Source organism: Genypterus blacodes, unplaced genomic scaffold, assembly GCF_046128005.1.
Source record: "Genypterus blacodes isolate CSIRO-AG114 ecotype Tasmania unplaced genomic scaffold, CSIRO-AGI_Gbla_v1 ptg000064l_1, whole genome shotgun sequence".
Lineage (NCBI taxonomy): Eukaryota > Metazoa > Chordata > Actinopteri > Ophidiiformes > Ophidiidae > Genypterus > Genypterus blacodes.
In genome coordinates this window covers 195,528-212,500 of record NW_027466876.1, presented here as the reverse complement: position 1 = coordinate 212,500, position 16,973 = coordinate 195,528, and the positions used below count along the sequence as shown (strand labels likewise).

General features: G+C 43.3%; 1 protein-coding gene across 1 annotated transcript in view; it reads right to left on the bottom strand.

The window, feature by feature from the left end:
• Positions 1 to 16,134, bottom strand: part of otofa (otoferlin a) — a 61,543-nt gene extending 45,409 nt beyond the window's left edge. Inside the window, exons 1-3 of the mRNA XM_076155129.1 lie at positions 15,813 to 16,134; positions 11,529 to 11,587; positions 507 to 595 (exon numbers count right to left, since the gene is read on the bottom strand). Coding sequence (XP_076011244.1) covers positions 507 to 595; positions 11,529 to 11,587; positions 15,813 to 15,894 — 230 coding nt within the window. The 5' untranslated portion in view covers positions 15,895 to 16,134. The remainder of the gene's footprint in view (positions 1 to 506; positions 596 to 11,528; positions 11,588 to 15,812) is intronic.
• Between the last annotated feature and the right edge of the window lie 839 nt (positions 16,135 to 16,973).

Genomic DNA, 16,973 nt, shown 5'->3' with positions numbered 1-16,973 from the left:
TTACACTTTATCAATCCCTCACGTCTGCCTGTGACTTCAAAAGGCCACAATCTGCATGTGTCCCCTTCTCTACAAGCTGAACTGGGATCACTGATGTTTGTTTGGTGTGTCTGGCCATCACAGCAATAACAAACTGTGTCAGATTTGGATCACGCTTGGCACAGGGCAAGGTCAAAGTTCATGCCCAATGCTAACGTGTGCGGAATACATAGACAGCATATATTACATTGTGTTATACATTTGCATACGATCATAGTAGAATGGAGAAGAAAGCAACATGAGACTGCAAAACAGTAGTAGAGTAATAGTTTGATGAGCTTCCTGTGGTTTGCAGTTTTGCACCATTGAGTCGATTTGGAACAAGCTCTGAGGGAATACAGGCGTGTACTCTGAAGTGTGTTTAGCTGAAGAACATGTCAGTCTGGATTGGCTCAAGGCAGAAACTAAAATACAGTTTATTAAACATCAGTCGGCTGTGGTAAATGTGGTTTTGTGTGTCATCTTACCTGTTTGAGAAGACTTTGCTGTAATTGTACACTTGGATCTCCAGCATCTCGTTTCCATCCAGCTTGCTGGCGATGGGCCATCGAAAAGTCTGCAAGAAACAAGACACGGTTTGATTTCGTCCAAAAATGCAAGTCAATGAAGGGTGTAAATACACAAACACGTGGCATTTAGCGAATAGAATGGAATCTGCATATAGATGTAGTCTGGCTCTCAATGGGACTGGATGTCGAATCAAAAATAGGGAAGTACAAATGTAAAAATCTGTACAGGCTGGGAAGTTGAATTCATTACCCAGATGACAGGTTTGGTAGTTTAGAGCTGATGATGTATGAATGTTAGTTCCTGAAACCTCATTGCACAAGTGGATGTTGGATGTTTTAACACAGAGAACAGCTTTGATATTGTGAAACTGTGCACTGGTACTCTACAAAGCAACTGCCAAAGTCCTCACATTACTGAATCCAACTGATCCACTGAGAGAGCCTTCAATCGCATCATCAAGTATGCAGATGACACCAATTTAAACTGCATCATCAGTGATTAAGATGACGTCCAACCTGCTACTTAATGTGGATAAAACACATTCTTCTGGACTTCACATTGAAGTACGACCTCTCTGCACACCAGTGGCTCTGAGGTCAACATGACCATGGCCCTCATGAAGGACCTCACCTAGACCCCGCAGAGAAGGTCACTCAGACTTCTGTTCTTGCCCTACAGGATAAGGTTTAGCCAGCCTGAACTCATCAGGAAGGAGGGCTTAAAGGTCAAGTTCTCTTATATTGACCAATGATTATATACATTTTTTATAATCTGCTTAGCCCCGTTGTTGAAGCTCAAATTAGCAAGATAAAGATCACAATGATTTTCCGAAGGCTAGAGGCTGAAACCACTTCCAGTGCCATAAAAAGCAGCTTATGAGACAGCGGAGTGGAGTGGAGGTTGAGCTGGTGATTTAAAACTCATCCAGCCCCTGCTGATATCAGCCACTCATTCAGGAAAACACAGCAGGCTGTCAGACAAGCCATCCATCAGGTGTTTCCCATTACTGAGCCCTGGTGTTCCCACCTGCTAATGTAATCTATACTGATAGACTGCCCTTAAGGTGTGTGTGTGTGTGTGTACGTGACACGGAGTATGTACTGCAAAAACAAGAAAGTCTTAAGATTTGTTGTTTTTTTCTTATCTAGGAACCAATGCAGCCCAACTCACTGGGAAGGAAATGTCCAGCAACATTACTCTCAAGAGAAAGCAGTCCAACCCACCAAAGGCAGTGGCTGGGGGGGGTGGGGCACTGGTGATCACTCTAGATGATGAATATTCGTCTAAATGAGAAGGGTCACGAGTGTTTCTCAAACCTGGTGTTGAGGGCCACAGCTTATTTGAGTTAAGAGACGGTACCTTCAACCTACCTATCAAATTATCTCTTAAAGGTCAGCTGGTGGTTTGGTGCGACTCGATTGATTGTTTCAAGAAACGTGATATAATTGTGACTACATACGTAACTCAACATTTGCATTATTTTTAGGAGCCCTTTAGAGTGTTTATGTTCCGTAAAAGCGTTACTCTCTGCCCCCGAGGCCCTGCAAGCTGTGGCTTCTCTTCCCTCTCAGCCAGGCGTGACCACACACTGCCACGTGGTCGTTTCACTGGTGGCATTCAGCCTCTGCAGACCCCCACAATGAAGGTTACTGGCTATGATCAGAGCAAGCCACATCTCAGGAGAAAGGGAGAGAGGGAGAGAGAGAGAGCGAGAGAGCGCGAGAGAGAGAGAGAGCAGCATGGGGTTAATGTTCCATGGATAACTCTGTTTGCTGCCGATCAATCTGGGCAAGTGAGACTGCAGAGCCTCCATATCCACTGCATATGAACCTGCTGGAGATGTCTAAAATTTAGTTATCTTATTTTTCAGTGAGTATGCAGTTGATTTGCTCCATAAAAAAACAGAATATAATATATGGAAGTATTATTCTTGAGTCAAGTCAATGTTTTAACAGTTTGTTTGTTTTTCAAAACTTAATTTCAGGATTTCCCAAAAATGAAAAAAATAAAATGAAAAAATTGTTCTGTAATCAATCAAAGATTCTTTTTGTTGTGAAGATGTTTTAGGGATTTGTGTTTAGGATTAAGTTAATCTATTATTTAATCTTTATGTATTTATCTATCCATCCATCTCCCTGCTCCTCCTGTGCTCACTCTCTTGCATGTTTTCTAACACTGCTAAGCTTTGACGTAACACACGCAGGAGATATATAGTCTCCGAGTGTTGACCGCTAATGCTAGCTAATGTTTGTCCCAGTCACCACGACGGAGGAAAGCTCTTACTGTGGTTTGAACACCACACAGTGAATAAAGTGAGAGCATAGAATCCAGTCAGGTGGACACGTGGAAAGGTTGAGTGTACATACAAGTGTAAAATCAGGCAAGACAGAAAGAACACACTGAGAACACAAACAGCAACTTTCTGACCTTCATCGTGAAATATAAAGATGCGTTACGTAAACTTATGTAACAACCTTTTCACAGCATCAGTAGATTTGCTACGTCTCATCAAAAGGTGGAGTTTGCTGGGCATGGACTACACACACCTAGTTCTCTCTGGCTCAACATCCATCAGTAGATCAATAGATAGTTAGTTCAGAACTCATTTGCATGCTCACAGCACTCCGGATTAACTGGACCAGGAACTTCCGTCACAAGTTTTGTTGCTGTTGTAGTCAGACCTACCCAGATGATTTGTACCAAAAAGGCTCACGTACACGAGTTTGATTCACTAAATCATGTAGGTTTGAAAATGCTGTGACTTTATCTAAGCAATTTATCATCTTTCTTTACTGATTTTAAGAAAACTGGATGATGAAGCCAGGTTTGCACACGATGAATCCCACAATGCATCAGTTCATATGTATCAGAAAGTATTGTTTTTAGCAGACCTACACACTCATGTCATATTTAATTTACCCGCACCATACCAAAATGTCACGGCTATGCTGCTGAGAAAATGTTCCCGCCACGTTCATTTTCCATCCCTGGGCAGCTTGATGTCATCATTCAAACATTAGATAAAAGGTGCAAATGCATGCAGGCACTTCTATGAATCACGTCGACTTGTGAGGCCGGATTTATAAACACTTATTAAACTATTTATGTGATGTGGCCCTTTAGTTGGAAGGAAAATTGTTCTGCGAATGTTGACAACAAATGATAAGAATTACAGTTTTGGGGAGACACGTCCTGGCAAAATCAAATACAACTTACTGCTGCAACCATGAGGACTCACTTGTTTCTCTCCTTTTCTTGATTGATTCAGTTGCTTGAGGCCAAATTGAGAAGGAGCTGACCATGAGAATGCAGACAGCTGGACTTTAAGGACGACCGTTCATATCCTGTTAGTATCGTTGAGTTCTTAGTTTTGCTGTTGGCTTAAGTTATTACAAGGAAATTGGCTTGAACGGTATCTTTACTTAAGTTTCAAGTTTCACTCATTTTCATACAGTATGTGTGAAGGTGAATAAGGATACAAATGGCTATTCACATTCATCACACTTTGGACCGTCAGCAGCACTTCACGGCTCCAACTGGAAGCTGTCAGGGATTCACCGAGGCTCACACACTGACACACAACCACTGCAGGAAAACTACTACAAAAAATTCAGCCTGCCGCGGATCACTGAACTGTCTCACTGAACTGTCTCACAAAAACTGTGATACAGTCACTGTTACTTTTGGAAAAAAGGATGTAAAACCCCTCTGAGGGTGTCATATCACTGTTCCCAGATGCCCTCCAGGGTAAGCTGTATGACACACAGTCCAATTGTCGGGATGAGGGGGCCCTCATTAAAAGTGAAAGGTATGATTAAAGCCAAGCAGTCACCTTGAGGTCACAGTGGCTTCATTTGATGAGCTAAGTGTTCAGCTGAGGAGGAGACGTTACTGCTGTGATCTCTGAGGGATGACCGGGTCACCGGTTGTGCTGCAGATGCCTTTTTATTTTATGGCTGTTGCCATGGATACAAAAGAAAGAAACACCTCTGTGATTAATAATGAATAATCTACTCTTGCCTTCTCACTCAGAGTGTTCATTGAGAGGTTAGGTCGTTCCCTCCGTGCAGGTTTGTTTTGTGCGTCTTACGGGCATCACTGTTTTGTTATGTGTTTGGTTTCTGGAGGCTTTGCTGTGATCTTAAAGGATGAAAGAGATATATGCTGCTGAGAGAGGCAGCGTACACCGAGACTGCATTCAGACATTTCTGATTATGGTGTATGGTAGAGTCAGAGGGAAGGATTTTCACTCTAAACCCTCTAGATTTTCTATTTTGAGAGTCCACCTCTGCAAAAGTAAATTATAAATGCAGGAGCTTCACTGGCCTACATATCCCGATATTTCTTTTTTTATTATTCAGCTGCCTCTAATTAAACTGGTTATTTCTCCTTCCACTGAGTCTGGCTCTTTAATAACACGATGATTTAACGTTGTAGGTTTATATGTGAACATAAGAGTCTAGTTTAGGTGATATTCATCTCTTTATTTGAGCTGTGATGCCTGAAACAGTATTAAATCATTTAAAACTACTCCTGAAAATGTGAAAATTCAGAAATCTCTTTCATCCATCTGATCTTTTCCTTGTGACGTCCCGGGTCATGTCATATCCCGTTCTAAAGACACACTGGGAGCCCGGCACTGGCTCGTCTGCTTTTGTGTGAGGCTGATTGTAGCCGTCTAAATTGTGGAAATAGCTCAGAACTACTGAATGTCTCTAAAATGTGGAGGAAGGAACAAGGAAGAGTATGTGAGACCAAAGTGAAGGCTTGTGATAACAGATAACGCACAGGGCTCATTATTGTGACGAAGTTAAGTTAATGGATGGAGTGGACCCAGACTGAACACACTCAGTATCCACATGTGGAGAAGATAAGAGAATCTGCCAGGCCTCTGTTTCTTTATCCCACAGCAACACAAGTACTCTGTGTGATTGAATACAAACCAATTAGTATGGCAGACGGCTTCATTTTGTTTTCTACGCTCCTCACACTGAGTGAATTTTGTTTTGGTTGCTGGATGCCATTTCCACATGGACATTAACAGGATGTATGTATATTTCCATATATTTCAACATGACAGACGCACTGGACAGCGACTGTGTGTGTGTGTGACTGGACAAGATTGAATTTCACAGCAGACATAGCTTATCAGAAATTCTGTGTCTCCCTGTCTGTATGTCTCTCTCTCTCACACACACACACACACACACACACACACACACACACACACACACACACACACACACACACACACACACACACACACACACACACACACACCACCACCATCTCGCTGTACTTTTTTCCAATCCATCTGCTCTGTTGCTCTCATGTCAATTTCTTCACACTCCGATGCCTTTACACACACACACACACACACAGATATACATCCCTGTCCCTCTTGTTGATTACAGGCGCCATTCTGAATTAATTTCCAGATAATGAAGGTGTCAGATTATATATCCTGGGCCCACAGATTATTGCCTGCTGTCACTTATCGTCACATCTGATCGCTGTATTGCTGTAAGGGAATCAAACCTCCACATCTTCCCTTCAGTATTTCTTCCATACAAGAGCAGACAGCATTTGTTTGTAATGTAAGCTCCTCTTCCTCTTTGGAAACTGAATGGCAGTGTGCAGACAGGTATGAGAAACTTTACTCTGTTAATTCAGTGGCGTCACATTGAGTTTAAAGATGGACCCTAATATAAATGTAATTAGATCCCCAGTTTCTGCTGAGGAAGAGCAGATGGTGCGGAGATAATGAACAATGCACTTGTCAAGAGCATTATTCCACACCGCCAAAGTCAGGACAAACAGACAGTTCGCTGTTGGGATTCTCACTCCACAATTAAAAACACTTCTGCTGAGACGGATGTTTCCCCTTCTTTTTTAAACAATAGTGGCTCACGCACAAAACACCGGAAAACGGCCGGAACGACTGGGCCAAATCCTAATTTTAGAATAATTCGGGACTGATTAATGTACTTCTACCAGACAGGACTGTGAATAGTTAAAGAATATGTTCAATAAATGCACTGACCTATACAAATGTTTGTCATTAGTTCAGGCCAATAGTCTGTTGTGACTTAACTCCTCTTAGATGGACTGTGGAAATAAATCTGTTTGGCTTAATGTGTTTTCTGTGTAGACGACTTCAGGCCAGAAATCGTGTCAGGTAATTAAGTTGTTTCTCCATCAGGTGAGAAAACGGCTAAATACAAACTTAACGAGAAATCTATTGATTCAGTCCAAGTTGGCTTCTGTTTGTGTTGGTTTCCTTATAATCTCAGAACAAATGTTTCTTAACCTGATGATCGTTCTGTGGTTACGGGACTTTTTCCCCAGGATTACTTCAGCTTCTCTTTATTTCTTTTTCCTCTTGTGGTTGAACTTTCCTGAGGCACACGCCAGTGCTGGGAGGGAGCGACTGTACATGCAGAGCAGTTTCATGCTGCTGCACATGAGCACACAAGCACAAACACAGAAGCACAGAGAGACTAAATTGGGTTCTGCCATTCCTGGAGGGAATACTGTGGATTTATCTTCCAAGCGCACACAGAAACAAAGTGGGGGGAAAAAAACAGCGTCGCCTAAAGAAAAAAGGGGCTTTGAAGCGAACGTATAGTGTTGTGTGTGAGTCCCCCTCCTTTTTATAGTTTGATACTTATGTTCCCAATAATTGTTCCCATTAAATGAACAGCAGGTAGGAAAGTGGAAGACGCAAACGGGACATTTTATGGTTTGTGTTGTTTCCGCTTGGTTGATTGTTTTATCATAGCTGTTCATACCCCTGGTTAGTTGCAATCGTCGTGTATGAGACTAATGAGTAAGTGTTAAGCCAGTGTTTGTGTTTTACAGTCCATGAATGGCCTCAAAGGGCTGGCAAAGCTCAAGTCTGACACAACAATCACAACCTATACCTGTACAGACAACCTGCATACACAAGCCAAATGTTTATGGTTACAATAAACCTGCTTTCAATGAGTTTCTACAAGATCTTCATGTTGTAGATTAAATTGTGCTGATTTGGGCAGAAGAGACTTTTCTGTTTCACTGCAACAAAAAAGATCCTGCACAGATCATTATTTATTTATTGTACTCAGAGAGGAGAAAGCACTCCTCCTCCTCCTCCTCCTCCTCCTCCAGCAGTCCAGAAACTTCCAAACTGGAGAAGTTCATAAAGAAATTTTACTGCTGGATTTATTCATTAACCAACCCGGGTTCTGGTTCAGGGGCGACTGCTCCTGCTGTTTCCTTCATTGAGGGAGAACAAATTGTGAGGGAGAATTTAAATATCTATTTGATTACAAAAACAAATCATACGAACTAAGAATCACCAAAACATTTAATGAATACAAAAACGATTGATTCCAATATCACTTTTGATCGAGCCCCCCTTAGACAAAGTTTCAAGGTTTCAATTGCTGTTTACAGACTTGTGATTAACAATTTTTATAAGACAAATGTTGGCTTGTGTATGCATTTGTTACTTCTAGGCTGGATTGTTGTAATTCATTATTATCAGGCTGCCCTAATAAATCTCTAAAGACTCTCCAGTTGGTCCAGAATGCAGAAGCACGTGTACAGACATCTCAGTACATGTGCATCTCTCTCTCTCTTTCTCTCTCTCTTACACTCTCTCAACCGGTCAAGGAGAAGTTCTTTCTGCATCATTCAGTGACAGAATGTACCACATTATTGCAATCTTGCTGAAGAATGTGATTAAATGAAATATGCAATGTAATACCTGCATTCCATCAAAGTTGTTGTGTTTGCTGTATGGCAGGGTTTGTAAGGTTGTAGTTTACCTTTTTATTGAACTTGGCATTGACCTGACTCCTAAACGCCTGCGCTGCCACACACGGCAGATGGCCGCCCACCTAGAGCCCGGTTCTGCCTGAGGTGGAGGGGGGAGTTTTTCCCCTGCTTGCTCATGGGGGAATGTTGGGCTTCTTTAAAGGCTCTGAATGTAAAGTACTGTATGATTTGGCACTGGATAAATAAAGTTGAGTATTACAAGTACATCTTAGGCTTCGCATTTTAGAGGAAGAATATAAATGCATCTGTTAAATTGATTTTGTCTGTAAACTGAACAGAAACACATTCATAAACAGCATCGGAACTTTGAACACACATCCAGCACACACACACACACACACACACACGCTTACAGAGGTAACTCACTGCAGACCCAGACCCACTCAGCCCCCCTGGCTGCATACAGTATGTGCCCGTCTTTCCTTCCGTTGCCCCAGTTATGTCTGACGAGTGGGGGTGAAGCCGCAGCTAAAAGCCGACTCCCAACATCGAATGAATAATGAATACAGATTCTCATACGAGTTCAAAGGCATTCTGCGAGTCCATGTAACACCAGGCTCATCTCTGTGCTCCCGGGCTGGACTTGAGCTCACTGAGCCATGGAAATCATGCAGAATGAAGATGAAGATGACAGATGAGTAGGATGTGTGGTGATGGATTTGATAGGAAAACACTATGTACTGTATATGCATGGGCACCGGCACTGCATACACACACGCACACACGCACACAACACAGCCTCAGCCAGACTGGAAGAGCTCGTCATCCTAAAGGAAGACTGGATATTTTATTGATGGTGAATGATGTTAACGAGCTCCCGAGCGTTAAGGCGGAGGACCAGGAGCGGCGGGAGAACACTGGGTGAAGATGTCACAAGATATCACACGTCATCCTCTGCCCCTTTGGTCTGTACCAGCTACTGGAAAGCAGTGCTGAGGAGCAGTCTGGCATTAGAAAAACTCCTGAATCAGACCCAGATCTTACTGTTGTTTAAAGCAGATGGGGGTCTTTACAGGCTTGAAACTCGTCGACCACATAAGGCAGCAAAGCAAGCGACCAAGCGACCACCCTACACAACCTCACCCAAGCTATTAAACTCTGCAAGTGCAAGTGTTTCATTCCTCCTGCACACCCACACCCCAAACACACTACACTACAACCAAAACACCACAGATAAGCACACTAGCAGCCACTTAACAACCACTATACTTTACATCCACATACACAAAGAATAGCAGCTAGCCGGTAACTTCTGATGTTCTGTATCGCTTCTTTTATATATCCGTGAAGGTTCACAAGCTTATAGAATGCCTTAGTGTGTGTGTGTGTGTGTGTGTGTGTGTGTGTGTGTGTGTGTGTGTGTGTGTGTGTGTGTGTGTGTGTGTGTGTGTGTGTGTGTGTGTGTGTGTGTGTGTGTGTGTGTGTGTGTGTGTTTTAATGTAGAGCCATTTAACCATTTTCCTGATTAGACTGAAAACAAAAGCCTGGTTATCAGTGCAGGAAGCAGCCTGTGAGCCCATCAAAGCAAACTGTTTTGCTCCATTTTCTCTAGAAGCTATAAGCCGGCCGTCCCTCAGTTTCTGCCTTTTGCTGTGTTTTAATTCCCGGCTTCGTTGTTCCACTTCCCTCCCTCTGTTATGTCTCCTTTGCTTTCCTTCTCTCTTGCTTTCTCCCCCTCGTCCATCAAACCTCCTCGCTCGTCTCGTTTGCCCTGCCGTGACTCTTTCCATGAATCCCTCATAACGTTCGGTTTCCAGACTGACAAGCGGCTGCAGGGATCCCGGGATCATTTCCCAATATCCCATACCGCTCACAGCAAAAAGATAGAGAGGAAAACGTTTTCAACCTTTTGTTTTCACTCAAAATATGGGATTTTTACAAACTTGACTTTATATACTTTCTTTTCCAATTGCATAAAGTTCCGGCTGACGTTTCTCACAGTATCCGGGTGTGAAGCGTCTGGTTTAACCACGCATGACTGGACGCCTCTTCCCCTGTCGCCCTCTCAGGCCCTGTTAGGCCATCAGTGAACAGGACAGAGCCATTAGAAGACACTTGGTAGGTTAGGGTCCATTAACTATGAACACCAATAATGGGGTGACAGGACCTGATATTCTGTGGCCATTTTAATGCTCCACTCTCCAGGGAATGAAATCATTACTTTTTCAGGAAAATCTCCTCCAGGGTTTGACAGGAAGAGAGATTTTGTCCTGCGTAATCCTTAAAATTGTGAAACGTTTGCCTCGTTTCTTGCGAGGAAAAGACTTTTTAATGTACAAATCTTGAAATCTAAACATGAACTGACTGACTGAGCTCAGTATCACAAAACATATCCAGACTTAGTCCATGTGCTGGTTTCAGAGTCAGACCTTTATAGGTTGGTGCCAAAGATGCAGCTGCAGACCGATCTAGCATGTCCATACAACCTAATGTGAAAATGTAATAAGATATAAAATACTAAAGGGATCCCAGCAAACCCCTTTAAATCCCGCTGTTTAATAGCAACGGCACTGTCCCACTCTGAGGAAGAGAACCGGTAATGTGCTTTGTTCTTAATGATGATTTGGCCTTAATTCCCTGTGCAGAGCTGTAGAAATGATGCAAACCTCATTTGGATTGATCTATTCAAAGGATTTGATGAGTCATTATCAACACAGCGGTGAAGCATGCGTCATTTCCATCTCACAACAAAACATTTACATTTACATTCCACTGAAAATCTGAAATGTTGTGTTTTTGCCTGTGTTGGTTGGTTTGTGTTTCCATTTGTTTGTACCTATATGCGGATATGTGCAACTTAAACATCAATCAACCTGATGACATGTCCACCCTTATGACAGAGTCCCAACTGGAGGACTCTTGGACCTTGGCGGAGGTTTGTACATTCATGAGTGCTCCTCTACTTTTAAAGCTTGTGATCACTTAAACTTGAGAACAGATTTAAATTAAAACTAACCCTTTAAGTGCAGTGTGTGCGAGTGCTTATTAGAGCCTCCCCACCTAGTCATTAATATAAACCCCCCCAAATCTCCGAGTACATTTTATTGTTATCTGCAGGAGGCGAGGAGATTGCACTTTCCATTAAGGTTCAAGTTAATTGGTTATTAAGAGTTATGAGGATGTACTTTTGTAAGCCGCAGGGGATAAATATTACTGACCTCATTAAAGTGAGCCACCTCCTCACAGCTCTCTGCTACACGACTGTAGAAGGACAAACCTGAAAGGGAACAGATATGTTAAAGGTTAAAATGGTTCAGTGAGTCGGCAAGGACTTGAAATAATTAATTGGTAAATGAACTGGAATTATACAGCACTTTAATCCAAAGCACACAACCATGCAACGGCGCCAAAGCTTCACACCAGTAGCAGTTAGGGGACATTGTCTAGCCCCATGACACTTCGACATGCTCTCTAGGCGTTGAACCAAGTCCGGAATCTTCTCCCTGAGCTACCCGTTACTCATCTTTAGTAGAAGAGAACAAAAACAACCCACGGTTCCTTCTCAGCACTTTGGCCAGGCTGTCACAGAGCCATAACACTATTGACCCATGCATCCCCATAGCTCTCACTAGTAACGCCTTTATGAGCTCCGTTTGATGATGCAATTAGAACGATTAGAGGCAGAATTCATCACCTCCTGACGGCTTCCTGCAGAGATAAAGACCCTGTCCTGCTATTTGTATTAATGTTATTAGTGACATTTACGCTGGTGCTATTGTTGTTGTTGTTGTTGATGCTGTGCCTCTCTGTGTGTGTTTCTCTCTCTATCTCTCCCTTTCTCCCTCACTCTCTCTTTCTCTCTAAACCCAAGGGGTATCAAAAAAGTCCACTGAAAGACGAAACTTTTGTATAAATTGTATAATTTGTCCCCTTTAAATGGTTTCTCTGTGCCAAATCTTATTTTCATTTGTTATATTAACGGTTGGTTAAAGGAGTAAAAGATGACTTCATTTGCAGAGAAATACACAAATGAGACAGGCCGACAGGAGGCGCAGACAAATAAATGGTCCCAATATCAAAAAACCTAAAATCTTAAAGCAACAGCAGAGAGAGAGAGAGAGAGAGAGAGACGGAGAGAGAAAGAGAGAGAGAGAGAGAGAGAGAGAGAGAGAGAGAGAGAGAGAGACGGAGAGAGAAAGAGAGGACAAACACAATGTACTGATTCCACCCTATGTATTTGACATTAATGGTGTGTTGGTGTGGTGTGTGTTCAGGGTTCTATGCGTTGAGACGGAGCTGATACACTCCTGTGTGCTGTAGCTCAGCTGGCTGCTTTGTGACGCTCATGAATGGTGACGACCTATTGTGTGCATTTTGCTTTGTGAGATCTGTTTGTTTTGTGTGTCTGAGGCTTTGTCTGCCTGGTTGTACGCGGGCAAGCGATGCGCACACACACACACACACACATATGTACACACAAAGGGGTATTTACTGCTCCAGTCATTAATAATGACTTTGAATAGGAATTAACAGATTCTGTCTGGGTACTTGAAGGATCCCACTTCTTTCTTTCTTTCTTGCGGTGATGTGATCTTCTCTTTCAGACAGCCGCTGACCTCAGAAACGTCAGAGACAGTATCATGCTTCTCACAGCCTCACTGGTGTAAAATCCGCCTCTTTGCTTTGCCCCTGCACACCAAAGATCGATCCGTTCCAAAGAGTTTCCACATTTCATAATGGTTCAACAGGTGATGATGGTGTTTGAAACTCAGCGAAACTCTCCAGGGGTGGAGATTTGGGTTTGTAAGGTGGGCAGCAACCCTCAATAGTCCAGTGCTAGGCTACATAAAACACTTGGTGGAATGGTGAATAAGCCCCAGAGACCTATTTCTCCACTCCAACCACTCAGTAACCCTACAGTATTAAATTTAGACGATAACTGGCACTCAAACAACATCCCTCCCACATTATCTGAAATAGAAACATTATTGTCAGGCCAATACTTCCATTTAAACTGAGGGGTAAAGGAAACTAAAGGTTCCTGCAGATTGTGCTGTTGCGGGCTGGGAGAGGCCAACCTTAACCGCCGTGAGAGAACAGTGATGAAGTCGTTGGTCGTCAGTCCAAACAATGATGGTCCTAGATGAGACATGTCCAACCAGAGCCACTATTTAGTCCCAATATCTCACAATCGGAACAACCCACGTCTACTGTACACAGAAACCGAGTGGAGTAGCACACAAGTTAAGCTCAAGTCGGAACATTCAAGTCCCAAGTGAGACGGGAAGTCACAAGTCCTACTGTTTGAATTTGAAGTCCCAAACAAGTCATAACTTCTTCTATAACCTATAGAATACACTAGAACCTATGAACTGCAAATCTGAATAAACAGGAAGATAACTCACCCGGCATTCATCATCCAATCTGACATGAATCAAACCCTCCTGCCTGCAGGTGAGCAACTCGTCATGCTTCTTCCATTCTGCACGTCCATTCCTTCTCCCCAAACTCATTTATAAGACAGGTATAGTGTTCTCCTCGGATCAATGGCTCTTACCCAAAGGTACAGTAAACGTCCATTCCAGCAGAACAGGATTCATTAGGAAGAGGTTCATTGATCTGATAGGAAAATGACTTCTTTGTAATTGAATTGTCAAGATTTGTTTGAGGCATTTTAATATTTTCTAGAACATACTATAGAAGGTGATATTTGTCGAAGGATTTTTCTGAATTATTTGTATTTTCAAAATTGGAAGAATTTCACTGACTTTAGAGGGTTAATGGTAACTTTACTTTATGCCTTTTGCTTTAATCTTTTCTCAAAAAGAAAGCCTGCATCCAATCGTCCATTCTCAGCTCCTTCTCTTCTTTCTGTCCTACAGACGGTAAACAGCGTCAGAGTCTGGTGATGTGTCTATTTCAAGTCAATGTGTCCTCGTCATCTATTATCACATTCGCTGATAAACATTTAGTCTTTCTCTACAGGCTTTCCACAGTTTCCTGAGTGCGACCTACTCAAACAACTTCCTGTCTAGAGAGGAAGGGCTCCACCAGGATGCCCCTCCCCCCACTCATATCGCCCGTGGAGAGCCTGGTGGGCAGCCGTTATGTAAGGGCCGCCTTCACATGTGGGAAAACATTCCACACGCACGCCGCTAAGCGCACAACGCAGGATCAAACAATATTTCCGAAGCTCAAAGCCATAAATCAACGCATTGATTTCATTTGAGGCTCAATATGAGAGCTATTAAGATGAAGATGAAGAATTCCCTGACCACTCAACCCTAAAGCTCTTCAGTTGGAAATTTAGTGAGTTTGGAAATGAGAAATCTGCTCAAGATTTAATTAAAAAACCCTCAGATGACATCAGCTTCAGACTTATCACTGTTCTGCACCGGAGAGAAAGCCGACAGTGCTCATGTTGGCCCTTTGTCTTGTTAATAAACTCTCACATTATCATTTATAGTGCATGATATAAGTGTCATGAACTATTTTCAACTAACACCAATACACATACACACACAGACACACACAGCAAGCCCATGGGGGAGAGGAGGAGTTGATTGTAATCCGTGAGTTTGAGAGGTATTGGACATGTAATACCAAGACCCTGGTGAATTCACTGCAAATCGTGGAGTTGATGGGCGTGCACGCACACACACACACACACACACACACACACACACACACACACACACACACACACACACACACACACACACACACACACACACACACACACACACACACACACACACACACACACACACACACACACACTCTCTCTGACAGGATGCAGGGTTAAGCTGTCGGAGTATGATCGCTATCCAAGGTGCTGAAATCCAAACACCCCCCGCATCTCTCTCTCTCACACACACACACACACACACACACACACAAACTCACACAAACAGCCACAAAGAGCACAGAGGACGGGTTCTGGTGTTGATCTCCAGGGGGCTATAAAACCTCTCACACACACCCACACACACTCACTCGTTCACATCGGTTTCTCAGTCAATCGTGACATTAGCGGCCTTTTGACCTTACTGTATCAGGAGAATAATGACAAAAATCACTGTAAAAGCGATCGATCACTTTCATGTCACAGGGGCGCGTGGCGTCCGTGTGTGTGTGGGTGTATGTGTGTCGTCATTAGCGATCTTTCACCTTCGTGTTATTGAACGTTGTGACGATGAAACAGCTCCAATAATCCCATAACCGTGCAAGCACATTGTTTAGACCCGCTTAATCCCACTGTGCAGCTGTTGATCACGCAGTTATCACGCAGTTATCACTACAGATATAAAGTCGGATTAGATGGACACAGATGATCCACTTTGCTTTACTGGATTACAAATAAACGCAGTGCAACACTACAGAGAAACACGCGTCCATCACGAGGGTCCACAAACTTTTTGTAACGCAGTCAGGACCGCAGATTTAAAACCGTGTAACAAACGATTTAACAAACAAACACCGGCTACGGAACACAACCTTACCTCTGAACGTAACTTTGGCCATCCTGTCACCTTTCCCCCGGAGGCAGGCGACCGTCTTCAGGTGAACCAGTAGCGCCATCATTGGTCCACGCTGTGCCGGGGGAGCGAGTCACTCCACTCCCGCTAAACTTGATGGTTGTTCGCCGCAATCAGTGCTTAATGAGCTACAGCCGAGCCTCTTGCTTGCGTCAAAGCTGTTTCCCATGAATGAAGCCCTGTGAGTGTGTGTGAGTGTGGGTGTGTGAGTGTGTGTGTGAGTGTGTGTATTCGGGTCAGGCTCCGGTGGTCGCGTTCCACCCACCACCACCCCAGTTCCTCTGACGCTGCTGCCCGGGTTGTGCCGCGCGTCTTCGGGTTGCCGCTCGGTTTTCCTCTGCTCGTCACGGAGGAGGGCGGGGAGCAGCTCCGGCTCCGGCTCCGGCGGCGAGGGGGGGACGAGACTCTCTGTCCAACCCCGAGCCCGGGAGGACATGGAGGGACTCTGGGGTGTCACACCGTGTTCCGTCTTCACAAAACAGAAGAAGATTTGGGATTAATCAGGACTTTGATCTGAATAAGATTTATTTATTTTGTACTTTCATCTTTTTTTTTTTCAAATGTAACTTTCTATAAGTCAGAAATATCTATATGGTAGAGATATATGATTGGCAGAAAAAAAAAAGTGGGGAAAAAATGTAAAAAACAAGAAAAACGATCTTTGGAATGTTCCAGAAATGGGAAAAATTGAGAAAAAAAAATATTGCTAAATTGAGTAATGGCTTGTTAATTGTATTGAATGATTGATTTTCTAAGGAATAAATAAAAAGTTCTATAACAATTACAGACATTTTCAAGTAAAGGGAGAGGGACCATAAAGGAAATCTGGAAAAAATAGAAATTCTCACACTTGACTATCATAAAGTCTTGATCAGTATATGGATTCTACTTAAAGTACAAAGCACTTAAGAATGACCTCACTTTCAGCCTCTGATGGCAGTGACCAGTTCAGTGTCTTGCTCAACAGCACTTTGACAGGAGGAGGGAGGAGCCTGGTATCATATCAGGAACCTTCCAGTCCCTAGACAACCACTCTACCATCCTGAGCCATGCCACACAAACGCTGTTACCAGGCAACGCCACGTCCAACTCTTTTCTCCTTTTCTCTTGGGTCGCTCAAGGCTA